This window comes from Scyliorhinus canicula, chromosome 6 (genome assembly GCF_902713615.1).
Source record: "Scyliorhinus canicula chromosome 6, sScyCan1.1, whole genome shotgun sequence".
In the NCBI taxonomy this organism is placed as follows: Eukaryota; Metazoa; Chordata; class Chondrichthyes; order Carcharhiniformes; family Scyliorhinidae; genus Scyliorhinus; species Scyliorhinus canicula.
The window spans coordinates 59,621,701-59,642,599 of NC_052151.1; the positions used below are offsets into that span (position 1 = coordinate 59,621,701).

At 50.6% G+C, this 20,899-nt stretch overlaps 1 protein-coding gene across 1 annotated transcript in view; it reads left to right on the forward strand.

Annotated features, from left to right (window-relative positions):
• LOC119967921 (sperm acrosome membrane-associated protein 1-like) overlaps positions 1-20,899 on the forward strand; it is a 254,581-nt gene that overhangs the window by 11,809 nt on the left and 221,873 nt on the right. The window contains exons 2-3 of the mRNA XM_038801018.1: positions 848-910; positions 14,659-14,760. Of these exons, the coding sequence (XP_038656946.1) occupies positions 848-910; positions 14,659-14,760 (165 nt within the window). The remainder of the gene's footprint in view (positions 1-847; positions 911-14,658; positions 14,761-20,899) is intronic.

Consider the following 20,899-nt stretch of genomic DNA (forward strand, 5'->3'; position numbering starts at 1 on the left):
CCTGTTAGGGTGCTGGATAAAGATTCAATGGTCGCCTTGAAAAGCAAATTGGATAAGTACTTGAAAGAAAAAAAAATGTAGTGATATCAGGAAAAAGTGGGGGCGGGGGAGTAGGACTAACTGGAATGCTCTTTGAAAGAACTGGCACAGTCTTAATAGGCCGAATGGCCTCCTGTGTTGTACTATTCTGTGATTGAATTATTCTAATTCCTTTTTCCTGTTTTCCCTTATCAAGACAGCCTGCGTTATTAGAATGCTTTTGGTCCAAAGGAATAAACAAAGTATAGTTGACTTTTTCCTTGTGGAACGTTTAAAACGCTATCATTTCTCATCGTCCCAGGACAATGCCTTAGTAAGCCGACGTTCTTCAGACATTTCTGTGCACGTGCGACCTCCTGTAAATACTGATGCATTCCAGAGGCTCTTCCCTAAAATACTGGTACGCTGGTGAGGACCCCTGTCCTAACTCCCCAAAACACAGAGAATAGCAATGCTGCCATTATTTTAAAAATCCCACTTCCATTAATAAAAGAAAAATAACCCAACCACAGTTTAACAGACACAGGTGGCCTGTCAGAAATCTGCTGATCTTGTGAAATTCTTTGTATTTCCTGACTCACCTTGGGTCTGGGGCCTCCAATCTGAATTTAAATTCTATAAACTGAAACATCAGTGTTGTATCAGCCTTGCAAACAAAACTCATTGTGTTCAGTACAAAGTAACAATAATAACAGGAAGCTGCAATGACTTCAAAGGATCAACAGTGAAGGAACATGAAGAGTGAGATAGACATGCGGTTTACATCTGCTTTTTGTATGACGCCTTTGTGTTTTTTTTTAAATTTCAGATGCCACAAATACATTCTCTGCTGAAGAATTTGAGGAGACTGGACCCTGTTCAGTAACATGTGGTAAATATTACTCCCCCTCATTTTTGACAATGATTATGGTAATCAGGAATATTTTGGACACTGTATTCAAATGTAATCCTGCAATACTATAGCCACCTTGCCTTATTTTGGATCACAACGTCCGGTGTAATTTAGGAGGAAAATCTCACCAGTGCCACGGAAACAAACAACTCTATAATTTGAGGCACCGGCATGGTTTACCCCAGTGCTGTGCTAACACTTCATTCCATGGTTGACAGCATGGTCTCTATGCTCCGTATGAAGCCTCGATACAGGTTGTAGCTGGGCTCTTATATGCTCTAGCTGTTGTCTGCAAGCTTCCTGGCAGGCAGACCAGTACACAGCATTTCCTGTTGCACATTTATCAGCTTTCTTCAGCTGACTTGGGGCCCTCAAGGTCAACACCTGAGACTTTAGCAGCAAAGCTTGGAGACTATCTCACTGTTTTTGGAGGTGTTTTCTGCACCCACCTCATCCTAGGTTCAGTAAGCTGTCTCCTGTGGCGTTAAGTTCCCCTGGTCTTTACTCTGTTCCTACACATCTTGCCCAGGTGATTCATCCTGTGAAAGCTGCTCTTCTAATCTAGCTCTGAACTAACAGTCTAGTCTCTGAGCTGGTGCTTGTTCATGTCAGATTGGGTTGACCTTCACGAAAGCTGGCCTCCGGTCCCCTCAATGCCCCAAGGCCCTCAACGCCTATGCCTGAAATGAAAGAGCAAGACAAGACTTAACTTTATTGTAGAAGGTAAGCAAGGAGAAATGATTGTGCAGAGTGAGGGCCCCTCACACCACCAGAGTATTGGGTTAGTGGGTGTTCACCTCATTTACATGCTCGTCACAGGCACTAATGCTACTTTGGGAGTGAGAGCTAGTAGAAGCAGAATGGTGAGCTGCTCATGGGACAGCCAGCAGGATGCCAACATAGCTGTCCCACTAGCCCCTTTTCACAAGTGGGCCAAAATAACACTGCGGCTATAATTTTTAGGGTGTTCCAGGCCAGGACCCAAGATGGGGCTCACTTCTACTCCTCAAAGGGCCTGAAGGGCAGGCTCCTGCAATCAGCTCCTCTTTTCTCATTTATTCTCCTGCCTTTGCTTCCTTCTCCCTCTCCCTTCCCCATCAAGTCAAACCTCTCCCAGCCTCCGCACTGCACCCCCCCTGCATGCTGGGTCTAAATCCACAATTCTCATTAGTTTCTTTCACGCCTTCGTTTATGCCCTCTCCAACCTTAGCTTCTCCCTTACCCTCACTAAACTACTTATCAACAAACTTATTTTCCAAAACTTCTTGCTAACCTAAATGGGAATAATTTCTGTTGGATAAAGGATTAATAGCTGTGATGTTAACAGCTAACATACATCATCAGTGATGTCAGATCATGTGTCACTACAACTCAGAGAGAGATGCTTCTGGAAGGAACCTCGTGCTTAACTATCCCAGAACATAGTGGTAAATAATAAAAGTTTGGAAGTTCCTTGCTGCCCTGTTTCCAGTAGTCTCCATTAAACGGATCTGGACCCCACTCGGCACTGAATTCCCCACACCCAAACTCTCCGCCTCCATGTTCCATACATGCCCGCCCTCCTCCACAATGTCTTCTTCCCCCAAATTGCCTAAATCCTAATCACTTACCTTAAGCACTACCTTCTCCCCAGCCTGTTATTTTCAATGGGAGTATTAAACTCACCTGTTTTTCGGACACCTGCGCCGTAAGAAGTGGGCACATCCTCCTTTGCTCCACTTCTTTTAGATCCCAATGCTGGATCCAGGGACTTGCTTGCGCTGCCAGGATGTCATCCGGTCTGAGTCAGGAAGGTTCAGTGAGACAGGCACTGAAGAAAATTAGCGCAGGTAAGTGGGTATAGAGTGGCATTCCGACAATGATTGTCATTCCAAAGACGTTAAGGTCTTATTAATGGCTTGGATGAGGAAATCAAATACAATGGGCGGGATTCTCTGCCCCCCCGCCAGGTTGGAGAATTGCGGGCGGGGGGGGGGGGGGGGGGGGGGCGTGAATTCCGCCCCATCACTTCACGCCGCCTGCGATAATCTCCGGCAGCCAAACCTTTGCGCCGACGGGAATCTCGCCTTGCACCTCACAGAATAGCGAGGGCCGGTGTGACGCTATTGGCCCCGGGGCTGCTCTAATTCTCCGGGCCGGATGGGCCGAAGACCACAGGTGGGGCAGCTGCCGGAGAACTGACGGCACGGCGGTGGGGGGGGGGGGGGGGGGGGGGGGGGGAGGGGGGGGGTTGAGGGTGCCGGTGGAGGGTGCGTGCCGGTGATCATGGTCGGTGCCGGGGTGGGGGGTGAGTGCCGGTGAGGGTGGGGGCTGGGGAGGGTGAGTGCTGGGGAGGGGTGAGGCTGGGGAGGGTGAGTGCCAGGGAGGGGGATGTTGGGGAGGGTGAGTGCTGAGGTGAGTGCTGGGGAGGAGCAGGCTGTGGAGGGTGAGTGCCGTGGAGGGGGGGCTGGGGAGGGTGAGTGCCAGGGAGGGGGGGTGCTGGGGAGGGGGGGCTGGGGAGGGTGCGTGCCGGGGAGGGGGGGCTGGGAAGGGTGAGTGCCGGGGAGGGGGGGCTGGGGAGGGTGAGTGCCGGGGAGGGGTGGCTGGGGAGAGTGAGTGCCAGGGTGGGGGGCTGGGGAGGGTGAGTGCCGGGGAGGGTGAGTGCCAGAGAGGGGGGGCTGGGAGGTGAGTGTCAGGGAGGGTGAGTGTCCGGGGAGGGAGGGGGGTTGCCTGGCCAGGTTCCAGATGGCAACAGTGGCAACCATGCAGCCCATGGCACCTGGCTGCGGAGGGGGATATGTACAATGATGATACGTCGACTATTCCCCACCCGGACCGTTATGTTTGGGCATCACTCAGCGATGTTGGCCGCCTTGGCGGGAGCCGCCCTTCTACATGTTGCGCTGGAGGACCTGGAACAGGAGCGTGCCAGGGAGGTGGCAGAGCCTGCCACAGAGGAGCGTGACGCAGAGAGGCCCGCCCGCCCGACAGGACGAGGAGGAGGAGGTGGTGGTGGTGCCACGGCGACGGAGACGCCAGATGAGGGCCCGTGTGTACCGGCGCCGCTCGTCGTACCAGGACCTCACGGACCGGGCATGCAGGAGGAGACTCAGGATGAGCCGGGAAACCTTCGCCCATATCTGCCACCTGATGGTACACATGGTACTGCATGGCACTGGTGGAGGATACCCTCTCCCCCCGGCCGTCAAGGTTACGGTGGCCCTCAACCTTTATGCCACAGGGTCATTCCAGGCGCCAAGTGGGGACCTGTCCGGCATCTCGCAGGCATCGGTGCACAGGTGCATCTGTGCAGTGACTGACGCCCTGTACGACATCGCGGTCCGCTATATTCAGTTCCCTGTGAACCACACCCACCAGGATGCCCGAGCAGCGGGCTTCGCTGCTATGGCCAGGATGCCCATGGTCCAGGGGGCGATCGATAAGACGCATGTCGCCGTACCAGCTGATAACAGGGCTGCGTTCACAAATAGGAAGGGGGCCTACTCCATGAACATTCAGGTGGCCTGCGACCACCGCATGAGGATCCTGCACGTCTGCGGCCAGTACCTGGGCTGTGTGCATGACTCGTTCATATTGGCGCATTTGTTCATCCCCGCAATGTTCGAGGGATTCCACCCCCGGCTGAGGGGCTGGTTGCTGGGCGACACAGGCTACCCGTTGCGGTCGTGACTGATGAAGCCTCTACAGAGGCCACAGACTGATGCGGAGAACCGCTACAACGATGCCCACGCAGCGACCAGAGGTGTGATAGAGAGGTACTTTGGGCTGCTAAAGATGCGTTTCAGGTGCCTGGACCACTCTGGAGGGGCCCTCCAGTACCCTTCGGATAGGGTCGGCCACATCGTTGTGGTCTGCTGTGTCCTGCACAACATAGCCCAGCAGAGGGGCGATGTGCTGGAGGCAGAGGAGAGGGAGGGGGAGGAGCAACACGACGAAGGGCAAGCCTCCCCAGATGAGGAGGATGGGGGCAGTGAACAGGACAGATGGGCTGAGCATGGACGGGAGGCTGCCCACCGTTACCGCTGGGCCAATGGGCACGGGACGGGTTGATAGCTGCCCGGTTCACAGACTAGGGTAGTGTGGGAATTGCCGGGTATGGGCACAGACAGCACAGTATGGCACCAGCCAACCACCCTCACCTCACCCCACCCTCACCCAACCCACTAACCACCCACCCTCCCCCGCCCACCACCAACCACCCTCCACCCACCCACCCTCACATAACCCGCATGCACACCACCCCTCCATTGCACATCCACCTGCGGCGCACTGGGCAGAGCTCACACGGTCGCCAGTGGAAGCGGGTCTATTGCATGTCATGGAGGATGATGACAGCCCGCTCTGCGGTGAGCCCTGGGCTCTACATCGTTAGATAATGCCTGACTCATGGCCACAGTCCCTGTATGCGGCCGTGAGACTGCAGCGCACGGTCCCGTTGCCTGCCCAGGGGGATGGCGAGGACGACCCGGGGAGGGGGCACACTCACCTGAGGCCGACATCCGATCACCCCTCACACACACACTGGCGCTCACCTCTCACCCCACCCCCGCACGCATCGAACAGAGCACAGAGGCAGCTTCTGTAGACGTGAAAGTGATTTTAATGACAAACAGTTCATACACATGCCCGAGCCCTTATAACTAATCTGTGCCCTGCACCCATGCCAACTTACTCAGTGTCTAATTTTTTTGGCCTTACGGGTCCTATGACTACATCTAGGTCAGGGGTGGGCAAACTTTTCCGTGCAAGGGCCACATTCAGAAATTCACAATTCACAAAGGGCCGCATAGTATATTAAGTAAAATAATTACTTCACCCGGTTATGATTCTGGGCGCCTCATATAGAACATAGAACAGCACAGAACAGGCCCTTCGGCCCTCGACGTTGTGCCGAGCAATGATCACCCTACTCAAGTCAACGTATCCACCCTATACCAGTAAGTAACCCAACAGCCCCCCCGCATTAACCTTAAAAAAAAATTTAAAAAAAAAAAAAAAAATTTTTTTTTAAAAAAAATTTTTTTTTTTTTTTTTTAATGACTTGGTGGGCCGCAGAAATACCTTTGGCGGGCCGCATGCGGCCCGCGGGCCGTAGTTTGCCCACCCCTGATCTAGGTGGTTCCCCAGACAGTGCAGCAGAACTGGAGGTGGACTCCTGTGATTCCTGCCCTGTGACTAGGGATCCCTTTGGCGGCCGTTTCCTGGGGAGGCCCGGCCTCGGCTCAGGCGACTGGGATGGCGAGCTGCCAGCCTGTCAAGCCTGTTGCCCACCAGATGCACCCGGGACGGAAGGGGGGGGGGGGGGGGGGAGTCCGAGGACCTCCCCTGCAGGGGAACCTGGAACGGGCCACAGCACCTCCTCCTCCCTCAGGGTGCCCGATGGCCCCCAGGCCTCTCCATGGGTCGGGTGCGAACGGATCCAGCATCCGACTCACCCCCGGCACCTGGCGCTGCCAGTCCTGGAGGCCCACCCTGGTATCAACAAGGGAGTTGGTCATCCCTGTCTGTGTCTGGGCAACGCTGACCAGCACCTGGCGCCGATGCCCTCAGCGATGGCCTGCTGAGACTGGGCCGTGGCCTGCTGGGACTAGGCCATGGCCTGCTGAGACTGGGCCATTGCCTGCTGAGACTGGGCAACGGCGTTGAGCGCCTCCGCGATCTGCTGCTGGCTCTGGCTCATGGCTTCCTGTGAGAAGGCAGCCATGTCCTGGGCCACGGACGCCACCTGCACGGAAAACCCCAGGCCTTGCATACTGCTCCCCATGTCTGACACCTTCGACCCCATTGCCTCCACCGCGGACGTCACCCGTGCGGTGTCGGCCTGGGTGGCATGCATGACCGGCACCACTCCCTGCTCCTGGACGCAGGTGGACTCCTCCACCTGCGTCTGCAGCTGCTGCAAGCCGGCCGTCACCCCCTTCGATCGTCCCTGGGTCCGAGACTGCATCGGGTCTATAGGTGAGTGTGGTAACTCCAGGAACCTGGGACCCGTCTGGGCGGCAGATAGTTGCTTGCGCCGGGCTGCCCCCCGACCGTCCTGCCCCTCGGCTGCTCCTACCTCCACCTGCTATACCGGGACGACTGTGTGGTGCGCACCAGTTAGTGTCCCAGAGGCCTCATCGCTAAAGTGCCCAACTGAGGTAAGTGTCTCTGCGATGGTGGAGGATGTCGGAGATAGCAGTGGCGTAATGTCGAGGTCCTCATCTGGACCGAAGTCCGGGGTCCCTTGGAGTGGTGTTCCCTGTTCATCCGTCCCCTTTATGTGGGTGTCCTGGGTGGGTGTGCCATGTGTGTGGGTGTCCTGTGTCAGTGTCCTGCGTGTCAGTGTCCTGGGTGGGTGTGTCCCGTATGTGGGTCTTCTGGGTTCTTGTGTCGTGTGTGTCAGTGTCCCGGGTCGACTGGGACGGGGGCCTGTTGCTGTGGCTGCCCTTCCCCATTGCTGGGTGTGGCCCTCCGGCGCAGCCGCATTGGCACTAAATGGGGGCGGTGTACACCTGACGCTCCGGGTCTAACCCTGTCTTGTGGGCACCCTGGCATGTCCCGGGGTGGGTCGGCATCCGCAGGGACGGGTGGGTTGACGTTTGGTCCTGCAGTACATAATACAGCATGCATGGTTAGGCATGCAGATGGGGGTGGGGGAAGGGAGATGGGGAAGGGGAATGGGGGGAGGGGGAGGGGGGTGTGTTGTTCCTCGTGTCTTAATAAAGCTCGCAGTCTCAAGTGTGGAGAAGATGCTTTATTGTGGGTTCGTTCAGTTTCCAGAGCTCGACCTAGAACTACCTTCCAGTGCTAACTACCAGCTTTGCTTGCTGTGTGTCCTGCTTACCAGCCCCCCTGCTGTGAAGAGTGTGTCCTCACTTCCTGTCTTGATCTATTTATATGGCTCTCCCGTGCTCCCTCTAGTGGTCGCTCAGTTGTGTTGCATCTGGTTAACTTGTGATCACCACATCCCCCTTTTTCTCTTAACATATTTTCTGAACATCGTTAAAGAAAATTGTACATCCTGTCCCAGTGTATTTATAGCTCTCCCGCTCGTGTTTGCTCTGTTGTTTTTGTATCTGGTCAATCTACGATCACCACATCCCCCTCTTTCTCATTACATAGTTTCTGTACATCATTAAGGAAAATTATACAAAACAGTAACTTATGATATGCGTATCTATACAAGTGATGATGCTATTGCCTTGGTTAACAAAGCCAATGTATTTATATGTCCAACTTAATAAACACATTTATGAGTCCAAACTTGATGAATTTGTTCAGAGCTTTTTTTTTTTCTTTTTGTTGTTGATGACGTGGTGATATTGATATTGCAAGTCCGCTGTGAATGTTGTTGGTGTTCCTTGTTATCTTAAGTACCCAATGCGTCATCCCGAGGTGTTTGCATGGTCACATCACTGATGTTGACTGGCATGGACTTTTTTTTTGTGCTTGTGGTGTTGATTTATTGTCTCATCCGCCTTGGATGCTGGTGTGCTTGCTTGTTCTGGAGCAGACGTGAGTTTGTGCGATTCGTTGTCATCCCATGACATGTTTGTAGTCTTGTTATCGTTTTGCAGTGTTCTGTGGCATCGTCCATCATGTGCCAAGTAGTGCCATTGTGTACAAGTCGTTGTTTCATTGCTGTTGTTTCTGTCGTTCCTGTTTTTGTTGTTTCCGTTGCCGTACTTGTCGCTGTTTTTGTCGTTTCCGTCTTTGTTGTTGTCGCTATCTTTGCTCCTGACTTTGTTGTGTTTGTTGCCCTTCTTGTTGTTTCTGCCTCTGTCGTTGTCGCTATCTTTGTGCCTGACGTTGTTGTTTGTCTTGTTGCGCTTCATGTTGCTTTTATTCTTGCTGTTGTCGTTCTCGTTTCTGCTGTGCTTCTTGCTATTGTTGTTTGTCTTGTCGCGCTTCATGTTGCTTTTCTTCTTGCTGTTGTCGTTCTCGTTTCTGCTGTGCTTCTTGCTATTGTTGTTGGTCTTGTCGCGCTTCATGTTGTTTTTGTTCTTGCTGTGTTTCTTTTGACTTTTGTTTTTCTTGTTATACTCTATGAGTGTCCCGAGTGGATAATTTGAGTCATTGAGCATTCCGTCTCGCGAGTGGTGCGAATGATCTGATGTTGCATCGGTGCAGGTGACATCAATCAGTTGTGGAGAATTGGATTCCGCATCTTTGCTTTCTTGGTGCTCGTCTTCCGGAGTCAAAGTCTTCTTGATTACATTTGACGCGGTGTCTGTGGACTCTCGGCGCTCCTCTTCTGGAGTCCAAATCTGCATGATTTCAGTTGACGTGGTTTCTCTAGACTCTTGGTGCTCCGCTTCTGGAGTTAAAATCTTCATGATTTCTGTTGATGTTATCTCACTGGACTCCAGGTGCTCCTCTTCTGGGGTCAAAATCTGCATGGTTTCTTTTTGTTTGATGTCTCTGGACTCCAGGTGCTCCTCTTCTGGAGTCAGAATCTGCATGGTTTCTTTCGGCATTGTCTCTGTGGACTCCAGGTGCTCCTCTTCTGGAGTCAAAATCTGCATGTTTTCTTTTGGCGTTGTCTCTCTGGGCTCCAGGTGCTCCTCTTCTGGAGTCAAAATCTGCATGTTTTCTTTCGGCATCGTCTCTCTGGACTGTTGGGTGGCCCGACTCTGTGCTTCTGTACAGACAAGCTGAGAACTGTCAGTCTCACTGTGATCCTGTACGTCGAGTGCGAGAACCTTGTCACTGTTTTCGCTCTGTGCTTCGGTACAGACAAGCTGAGAACTGTCAGTCTCACTGTGATCCTGTACGTTGAGTGTGATCACCTTGTCACTGTCTTCGCATGCAGTGGGCAGAGGTGCATTTTCTTCTTCTTGTTCCTGTGAGCGTGTTGGACTTTCATAGTCCGCTCTTTCTTCTTGTTCCTGTGAGCGTGTTGGACTTTCATAGTCTGCTCTTGCTTCTTGTTCCTGTGAGCTTGGTAGACTTTCATAGTCTGCTTGCGGTTGCTCAGGTACAGCGGGTTTACCTTCATGGTCTTGTTCATGCTTGGTGTCCGCCCGGGAGTGTTTGCTTGCATCCCTGTTGGCGTCTTTCATCACTCGCACTGTGGAGCCTGTCATCGCTTGCTCCGTGGAGTCTTCCTGTGCTCTCTGTGTGGCGTCGTCTTCGTCTTGGGTATTGCTGTCATCCAATGTATCGACGAGCTGCCATGGCACCATGGTGTTGGATTCATCCACCATGAGTAGAGTCGTGTTGAGCTTTGCAACGGTGTCGCTGATGCTGTGATCAGCATGTCCAAATAACTCCTCCATGTCTGAGTAGTATTCTTTGAAACCCATTTCATCTTCGTTGGCTTCTTCTACCACGAGTTGATTCGTGTTGAACTTTGCGACCGTGTCGCTGATGCTGTGATAAGCATATCCGACTGACCCAGTCAGGTCTGAGAGGTAATCGTCGAAAAACAAATCATCTTTTGTTGTTTCGGAATTCTTTTTGTTCGCTTCACTGTGTGTGGTGAAGGCAGCTTTTTCCAAGGTTTTGTGCAAGCTGTTTTTCACTGTTGGTTTAAGTTCAGGCGTTTTTCTGTGTTCTGAGGCAAGAAAATTTGGTTTTACCACTTTAAGTGTCTTGTTTTCAATTTTCGGGCATTTCCCTTTTAAGTGGGCGTGGTCAGGATTCTCAGACGTCATGACGTCACGCGTAGGAACGACTTGCACATGCGCAAATCGGCTTTCTTTCCTTGTGCGGTTCGGTGTCCATTGCGCATGCGCGGCTTGCGCATGCGCATGACGGTCCGCGACGAAGACTTTTTTTGACTGCGCATGCGCGGCTTGCGCATGCGCATAACGATCGGCGCCGCGATCTTTTGTAAACTGCGCATGCGCGACTTCCGGTTCCGGCGCATGCGTGACTTCCGGTTCCGGCGCATGCGCAACTTCCGGTTCCGGCGCATGCGCAGACGCGATTTGTAGTTCTTTGCTTACCAGAGACTGCAAAATGTGCTCCGACGCCATTTTATCGCGGATTTCAGCGTTTTTTCTTTCTAAAAGTTGTAAGTTACCTTTTCTTACCGATCTGGACTGGATTTCAGCGTTTTGGCTTTGTGAAAAATTCCTGTTATTTCTTCTTTTTGATCTGTACTGTGCATTCGCGATTTCCTGATCTTTTTGTGATTTTTTAAGTCTTGCTTCACTCAGTCTCTGTGCAGGTTGGACTGTGAGCATGCCTTGCTGTTCAAATTTCTCACAGTACTCTTCAAATTTGTTTAGTAACGTTTGTAAGCTGTTCCTGTCTTGACCTTTTGAGTGTTTAAATCCATTATACACTTTCCTATTGACAGGCCCTTCGATGAGAATTGCTATTTTAATTTTGTCTGAGGCTTCTGCTACATCATTAGCTATGAGATAAAAATCGAACATTTGTTTAAAACCTTTTCCAGACATTTCTTACATTACCAGTCGTGTCCAGCTGAGGTGGGTATCCATGCCACATCCTCGAATTAGCGATGTCTTCCCCAGTCAAATGTCCAGTAGGAGATTTCCATGCCATTTTGTGCTTTCTGTATCTGCAGCTGAGTTGTCCTGTCGTAAGCGTCCTGAAATCACTGCTGGTACCATGTGTTGTTCCTCGTGTCTTAATAAAGCTCGCAGTCTCAAGTGTGGAGAAGATGCTTTATTGTGGGTTCGTTCAGTTTCCAGAGCTCGACCTAGAACTACCTTCCAGTGCTAACTACCAGCTTTGCTTGCTGTGTGTCCTGCTTACCAGCCCCCCTGCTGTGAAGAGTGTGTCCTCACTTCCTGTCCTGATCTATTTATATGGCTCTCCCGTGCTCCCTCTAGTGGTCGCTCAGTTGTGTTGCATCTGGTTAACTTGTGATCACCACAGGGGGATGGGGAAGGGAGGACTGAGGGGGGAAGGGGAACAGGGAGGGGGGGATGGAGGTGGGGGAAGGGGAAGGCGGATGGGGAAGGGGGATTGGGGATGGGGAAGGGAATGGGGGATGGGAAGGGGGATGGGGGGATGGGGAAGGGGGATAGGGGGATGGGAGGATGGGGAAGGGGGGGTTGGGGAATGGGGAAGGGTTAATGGGGGAAGGGGGATAGGGGGCAGGCAGTGGGGGGTCTCACTTGGTGGTGCGCCCCCGACCTCTGCATCCCCAACGTCCCGGCCCTCGGGTCCTCCTGCAAGGTCCAAGGTCCTCTTTTCATGAACGGTGAGGGGGCGCACTTCAGGAGGACCCCGTCCACCCTCTCACGCTCCCGGTTGTTATGAGCGTGCTTCTCCTATGGGGGGTGGCGGGGATAATGGGCAACAGTGTTAAGCAGACATATACATGCGGACCAGCGGTTGTGTGTATGTTGGCAGAGTTAACACCCCATCCTGCCAATGCAGCCTGCATGGGTGGGTGCAGCCATGTTGGTTTCAGCTAGAGCTGTCCCACCCATCGCGGGGTGGGGGGGGGGGGGGGGTACTCACCCTGGCTGCCCTGACTAGGTCATTGGCCTTCTTGTGACACTGGATTCCTGTCCTGGCTGTTACGGCCACGGCGCTGACGTCCTCTGCCACCTCCCTCCACATACACCGGCTGGGGTGAGGTGCGACCCTGCGGCCAGTCCAGGGTATAGGGCCTCCCTCCTCTGCTCCACTGCGTCCAGGATGTTGCCTCGATGTAGCTCTCCTGGAACCTCGGCGCTGCACGGCTGGCGGCCGTTCTGCTGGGTTTCCGGCGGGGGCGTCTTTTGTGCTGCGACGCTGCGCCGCGTCAATTATGGCGCGCGCGTGTGACGCCATCACGAATGGCGTCACGCCGCTGCTAGCCCCTTGCGGGTTGGAGGTTTTCTGACGTTCCGTTTGGCCCGACACCAGAGTGGTTCGCGCCACTTTTGACGCCAGCGGGCCATCGTGCCAATTGCGGAGAATCCCACCCAATATGTCCAAGTTTGCTGATGATACAAAACTAGATGGGAACATGAGTGATGAGGTGGATGTTATGAGGGGTTAAGGCGATTTAGACAAGTTGAGTGGGCGGGCAAATACATGGCAGATGCCGTATAATGTGGCTAAGTGTGAAGTTATCCACTTCAGAAGGAGAAACAGAATGGCAGAGTATTATTTCAATGGTGATAGATTGGGAAATGTTGGTGTACAAAGGGACCTGGGTGCCTGTAATATCCCGCATGGGTCTTTTGGAGTGGAAATGATTATCTTCCCTGTGTTCCCGGGGAGTGTGAGCTGAGGGGCGGGGCACCTCAATTTAGCATTGTACAAAACGTCGGCCAGTAAGGCACCAACCAGAAAGAAACCCGGTAGGGATCTAACGGCAAGTGTATAAACCGTATTGTAAATTTATTTTACTTCTTGTGGACTCCCTGTCCTTATTAAAGTGTCCTAGTACTGTACACCAGACATTGAAAGGATGGAGGTACAGCAAGCAGTTAGGAAGGCAAATGGCATGTTGGCCTTCATTGCAAGAGGATTTGAGTACAGGAGCAGGGATGTCTTACTGCAGCTGTCCAGGAACTTGGTGAGACCATGCCTGGAGTATTGTGTACAGTTTTAGTCTCCTTACCTAAGGCAGGATATACTTGCCATAGAGAAGAGCAGCGGCGGTTCACCAGACTGATTCCTGGGATGGCAGGATTGTCGCATGAGGAGAGATTGGGTCGACTCTGACTGTATTCACTGGAATTTAGAAGAAGGAGAAAGGATCTAACTGAAAAGTATAAAATTCTGACTGGGCTGAGAAGACTGGATGCAGGGATCATGGGCTGGATTCTTTGCCCACGTCGCCTGAACGGGTGGAGGATTAGGCGTCTGGCTGAAATTGATTTTCGTGCCTGGCACTGAACCGACCGCCGTGCTTTCCACCCCCCCTCCTGCTGGCGGTGGGATTGGGGTTAGTGCCTGCGCACCAATGGGAGGATGATAATGGATCCTAAAAACCCATCTGCATCCACTTAGCTGGCCGGCACCAGAGTCTCCGGGCCCTCGGGATTCTCCAGTCCTCTGGGCCGGGAATCACATGGGCATAGATCACTCCTGGCATTTATCAGCATGGCCATGATGTGTTGGACCCCGCAGTGGGCCAACTGGGTAACCCCTTAAGGAAGTTGCCCCCAAAGTTCACCCCCCCCACAATGCACAATCTCACGACCCCTCCCCTACCAGAACACTCCCTGAGACCCCCTAGATAGGAAGACCCCCCCCCCCCCCACCCCCCAAGAGCTCCTTCACAGCTCCAACGTCCCAGGTTCGATTCCCAGTTTGGGTCACTGTCTGTGTGGAGTCTGCACGTTTTCCCCGTGTCTGCATGGGTTTCCTCCGGGTGCTCCAGTTTCCTCCCACAGTCCACAGATGTGCAGGTTAGGTGGATTGGCCATGCTAAACTGTCCCTTAGTGTCCAAAAAGGTTGGGTGGGGTTACTGGGTTACAGGGATGGGGTGGAGATGTGGGCTTAGGTAGGGTGCTCTTTCCAAGGGCCAGTGCAGACCCAATGGGCCAAATGGCCTCCTGCTGCACTGTAAATTCTATGATTCTATACTTTCTGCTTTCTGCCTCTTAGCCAATTTCACATCAATGCCTCCACTGTTCCATTAATCCCATGGGGTACAATTTTGCTCAGCAAACGAGCTCAGCAAACGAGGAGAGGCCACGGGTCATGAAGAGCATCTCCTGGGCTGCTGAACAATGTGAAATGCCAACGTTGTTCAAAACTAGTTGATATTGTAGCAGGAAAAACCTTTATCTCAAAGGAGTAACTTTAGCCTGTTTATGCCTAGGTATTGGAGCGAGAGAGATCTTGCTGACTAAAGGATGCCCAGGCGAAGAAAGAAAATGTGTTATACGAGTGGAAGAATGCAGAGGACCTGTGCGATGTGGCTGTGAGTACTTCCTATTGTGAGGAACAAAAATCTGTTTTGTAAATGTAGCCGACAATCTCGTCATTGCTAACGTGGATATTGTCATGATATGCACTCATGCACATAATGAGAAACAGACAGGCAGTGACGGACACCCAGTACAGCCAATCAATACACAGGATAGAATACAACCAATCACTAGGCAGAACACTAGAAGGTGGTCTCTTACTATAAAACACACAAGGCATCAACACTCTGCCTCTTTCCACTGGTGATAACTGGAGTGACAGTCAGGGTGTATATATCCGTTAGCACCTTCTACACGTGGCTCAGAGCTAGTCTGGTCTAGTTAGTTATAGCAAGCACGCTTAGATTAGTAGAGTGTCAAACCCACAGCGAACTGTGTGCACTGCTTAACAAGGTCAATAAAGCGTATTGAACTAACATCAAAATTTGGAATCTACTTTCAAGTACAACTGCATCCAGTTGCAGTCCGTGTTACCCCAGGGTGATTAACACGACAGATAACAGGAATGTTTTGTGTTTTCATAGCCTCTGTTCAAAGAAATTAGATGGTATTCCTGAAATTAGAGGGTATTCACGGGCGGCACAGTGGCACACTGGCTAGCACTGCTACCTCACAGCGCCAGGGACATGGGTTCAATTCCAGCCTTGGGTGACAGTCTGTGTGGAGTTTGCCCTTTCTCCCCGTGTCTGCGTGGGTTTCCTCCAGTTTCCACCCACAGTCCAAAGACGTGCAGGTTAGGTGGATTGGCCATGATAAAATTGCCCCTTAGTGTCCAGGGATGTGCAGATTAGGTTACGGGGATAGGGCAGGGTGCGTGGGGGAGTGGGCCTCGGCAGGGTGTACTTTTAGAGGGTCGGTGCAGATTTGATGGGCTGAGTGGCCTCCTTCTGCACTGCAGGGATTCTATGAAACACCTTTTGTGATTGAGGTGGATATACTTAAATTTGACAATTTAACTGTTTCATTACTGCTGACAATTATATTAGTTCTTAGGATTTCACATTACATTGACTTTTATTTTAAATAGAATGCACGATTTAGTTTCAAAACAATTTGTTCATCTTTGAATTTTCTAAAAGTAGAAATCTGACAAACAAATATTGGAGGAAGGGGAATGTCCTGAGCAGTACTATGGGATTGCACCAAAGCTGTCGCAAACCACATTTTCCTCTGTTGGGGGACAATTCAAAAGCAGGACCGGCTCCTGGTGGGATACCTGTGTCCCCACCAGGAGGTAACCTCCTACTCTTGTAGAGGGGAATCGGATGGATTTACGGCTGTAGCTATTGAAGAAGCTCCCAGCAAGTTAAAAGGGGGCAGAAAAGAACAGACCACTCAAGGGGCAGTATGGAGACCTTGCATCACTCACTAGGGTTGCAGCCAACCTGATTGGTGGGACCATTGGATCCCAAATTTTGGCAACAAATTCACATGTCAGTCTGCAAAGATTAGGCATGAGGCTGCAGTGGGGCACCTTTACGCGCCAGGCAGCCAAAGTGAGCTAAGGCAATTTTTGACAATGATTTTCTATTGCAAGGCTTATGGCAGTATTCCTGGTCATTTCTGAAGGTCATTTGTGTTAAGTTGTAAGACTTACTGTGGAGTATTGCTCCACCCTCACAAGGAGGGTACAGGAGTAGGTGACCTTTCCACACTGTGTTCAGTAGAGGCAACAGTGACAGTGTCTCTGGGTCTGCAGAATGACAGGGAGTTGGAGCCGAGACTGTGGACAGGGTAAGGCCAACATAGACTCAGACACATCCAATATCATTGATAGTGATTATCTGCCAATCCACCCAGCATTGCGGTCTACATGCCCGTCAATGCTCTCCTGTTGCTACCCCTTTGAGTTTCTCATCTGAGTTCTCTGCAGCAGAACTCCTCCGTGACCTTGCTCTCCAGGCTGCTGCAAACAAATCATCCTTTACCCCTGGCCTATCTGCAGCCCACTCATACCCGGTGACTCACCAAGAGTTGATCCCAACTCCAGTAGCCTCCAGGTTAGTGCCAATATCTAAACTGGTGGCTGCCAGTGTCAGATCAGGCAACGAGACCTCTCCACTTGTGCTGAGCTGTCGTTCTCTTTTCTCGTCCTAGTTGTGCTGTGGCTGGACACGTGGCACTTCTTGGGTCTGGAAATTCACCCATTGAAAGGTTATTGTGGGGAAAGAACTAGTGGGGTTAAAGCAAGAGGTCCATGAAACCATCATTAACTACAGTCTGCTGCGAATTGAGAAGGAACACAATGCAGGAACATACCATCATCCTCTCTGTTGTCAGTGATGATGGATGCCATGCGTCCCGTTGCCATTGGTCCCATGATGTAGAGAACGAGCTCCTCCATTGGCTCGAGGAGGGCAGACATTCTTGTCCTCTCCTGTTTTTTTCTGCTTTCTTCTATTGTGTGCCTTGTTGTCCTGCAGGAAGGAGGGCAAATTGTCAATATTGTGTTTCACTGTGTTAAGCTGAATAACTGGAGGTATGTGGTAATGAGAGATAAGTATATGTTGGCAGCATTGATAGGCTTTTTTGTACTAGGTTGAGTACTAGGATCATTGCTTATTATAGTGAATGTCTATGATTCAGACTTAAATGTAGGTGGTTTGATTAAAGAAGTTTGCAGATGTCACAAAATTTGAGTCTGTGGTGGATAGTGAAGATGAAAGGTGTAGACTGCAGCCTGATGCCAATCGATTGATCAAGTGGGCAGAAAAGCAAAAACGGAATTCAATCCAGAGAAATGTGAGGTCATACATTTGAGCAGGGCAAACAAGACAAAGGAGGATTCGGAGAAGTGTAGCGTTGCCTTGGAGTGTGTTATAACCCGATCCAAGGTCATGGTGCCAGTAACCTCATCGGAGTATATTCTCCCCACATGACGGGGAGGAGCTAAACCTTTAACCTAGGGACTTTGGGACATAAATAATCCGGCCTGAGTGTGGGCCAAGCGTGGGAGACCCTTCAGAGAGTAAGATAAAAGGAAAGTTGTCATAGCCCCAGATGACCATAGGCTGCTTTCCCCATTGAGGTGGAGAGCTGACTGGTGATGATTTAACCCGGGAATTAAAGTATGCTGCTGTGCAGAGTGACCTGGGTGTGCTAGTGCATGAGTCACAGAAAGTTGGTTTGCAGGTGCAACAGGTGATTAAGTAGACAAATGGAATGTTGTCCTTCATTGCTAGAGGAATGGAGTTTAAGACTAGGGAGGCTATGCTGCAACTGTATAAGGTGTTAGTGAGGCCACACCTGGAGTATTGTGTTCAGTTTTGGTCTCCTTACCTGAGAAAAGGCGTACTGGCGCTGGAGGGTGTGCAGAGGAGATTCACGAGGTTAATCCCAGAGCTGAGGGGGTTAGATTACGAAGAAATGTTGAGTAGTCTGGGACTGTACTTGTTGGAATTTAGAAGGATGAGGGGGCAATCTTCTAGAAACATATAAAATTATGAAGGGAATAGATAGGATAGATGCGGGCAGGTTGTTTCCACTGGCAGGTGAAAGCAGAACTAGGGGGCATAGCCTCAAAATAAGGGGAAGTAGATTTAGGACTGAGTTTAGGAGGAACTTCTTCACCCAAAAGGTTGTGAATCTATGGAATTCCTTGCCCAGTGAAGCAGTTGAGGCTCCTTCATTAAATGTTTTTAAGATAAGGATAGATCGTTTTTGAATAATAAAGGAATAAAGGGTTATGGCGTTCAGGTGGGTAAGTGGAGATGAGTCCACAAAAGATCAGCAGTGATCTCATTGAATGGCGGAGCAGGCTTGAGGGGCCATATGGCCTAATCCTGCTCCGGGTTCTTATGTTCTTATGATCACCACACCTCAGACGAGGGGCAAGGTTGAGAAAGCGGGCCTTCATGAATAATCTCCACCTGTACGGGAATTGAATGCGTGCTGCTGGTTTTGAGGGAGTAGGAGTGGTTTCGTCTAGGTAAATAAATAGTGTTTTTCTAAACTGTCATAATTTCTGAGTGGTCGCCTGCCTGCAACTTTATGGAGTGCATGTCTGCAGATTCCTGCGGTAGAAGACAGGTAAAAAAGGTTTAAGAAGGCATATGGGGTACTTCCCTTTATTACTAAGAGATAGAATATAAGAGTCAGGAGGTTATGCTCGTCAAGCTACAACTAGAGTACAGAATACAATTCTGGTCACCACATTACAGGAAAGGTGTACTCAGAATGGAGATGTTACAGAAGACATTTACCAGAATGTTGGCAGGAGTGGAGAAGTTTCTCAATGGGGAAAGAATGGATGGAGTGGGATTATTTTCTTTGGCACAGAGGAGCCCTTAATTAAGGACTAAAAATTTAGGACAGACCTAGATAGAATAGAGAGGAAGGCAATATTTCCCAAGCAGAGAGGTCAATATCACGGGGTATAGATTTAAAATAATTGGCAGCTTTAGAGAGTATTTTTCAACCAGAGGGTGGTGTGGAAACTTTTAGATATCTTGTGGCACTGCTGCAGGTTCCTTGTGTTCAGGCTTTGGCAGTTGCCATTCCTGGCCACTTAGTTCCATTCTCTTCTGAGGGTTGGTCCTTGAGAGTCCCCTGATCCCATCTCTCTTCTTGTCTCTCACCAACACTTACACCTCCAGTACCCCATTTGTCATCCTAAAATCTTATCCCTGCCCTGGTGTTTACTTTTCTATAATTTAAGTTGCAGCAATATTCTTTGGTACAGCTTCTCTTTAAGAGGAACAGACTGCCTTTAAGAAGGGCAGGCTGGTTGCGCCACCTGTTTTGTGAACAATGCTGGGCCCCCCCTACTGAGCATAGAGGCAGCCAATAGTGTTAAGAAGAAGGCAGCAAGGTGGAACATGCTCGGCCAGTCATTAAAGTCATGCAGTTGAGATGGGTGCAAAAGTTCCTGCTGCCCAACTTGATCTGATCAGGTACGGACATCTTCTGAATTACGACCTAGTGCCCAAAAATGGGCACATTATTTCCTGGCTCAATATTTATTACAGCTAAAACAAAGGACTAATAAAATGTGTCTTTTAGCCAATAAAATGGGAGAGCAGGTCACGATTAAACCCTATCTTTCCATGTGTTGTTTTTGGTGACTTACCATTGCTACCCAGTGTCTACTGGCACCCACCCTCTGGCATCCCTTGGCATTCAGGATACTAGGGAAGGAAGTAGGGAAGAATCCAAGCCTTGTCACCGTGTTAACATTTCAACATGGGTGGGAAAGCTTCAGCTGCTTCAGGTTCCAGTGAAATGAAAGAGGTTTGGACGATGGTGGAGGAGGGAAGTCAAACTCAGGGCGGGAAGTCATGAGTTGGCCTATATCCTGCTCATTTTCAGGTAGGATAAAAACCCGATCCAGTGTGGGGGCGGCATGGTGGCACAGTGGTTAGCACTGCTGCCTCACAGCATCAGGGACCCGGATTCAATTTCAACCTTGGGTGACTGTGTGGAGTTTTCACTTTCTCCCTGTGACTGCGTGGGTTTCCTCCAGCTGCTCTGGTTTGCTCCGACAGTCCAAAGATGTGCAGGTTAGGTGGTTTGGCCATGCCAAATTGCCCCTTTGTGTCCCGAAGATTAGGTGGCGTTACTGGGTTACGGGAATGGGATGGGGATGTGGGCCTCGTTATGGTGCTCTTTAGGAGGTTCGGTGCAGACTTGATGGGCCGAATGGCCTCCTTCTGCACTGCAGTGATTCTAGTTGTGCTAAATTTCCTTTCTTGATAAGCTTGTGTTTTCCAATATGGACATAAACCTAATATAATTTACAGAATACAACGTTACATTTATTTCCAGCCCTGTTTTCAGCAATGTATCCAATGAACTCTACACAGTTACTACAGGATGTCTCTTGCTTCTGTTTGTATTGTCTTTTGTATTCTGATGTATTTCGTATGGAGGCAGCACATTGTGAAGTTTCGAACACTGGAGTTTCTTAATGGTCATTTCATTTCCGATGACTGTTTTCTTCATTCTGTCTGATACGTTCGTCCAACACTTTAATTGTTCAGCTGGGAGAGTGACCACCATTGACTACTGCAAAAACAGTCATGAAGAAAACTAATTGAAACCCTCTGCAGTGCAGTTGGCCTCGTCTTCTGTCTCAGCTCCCTAATCTTTAAGGTAGCTCACTTGTTCTTCAATACCTTCCAGCAAATGGATGTG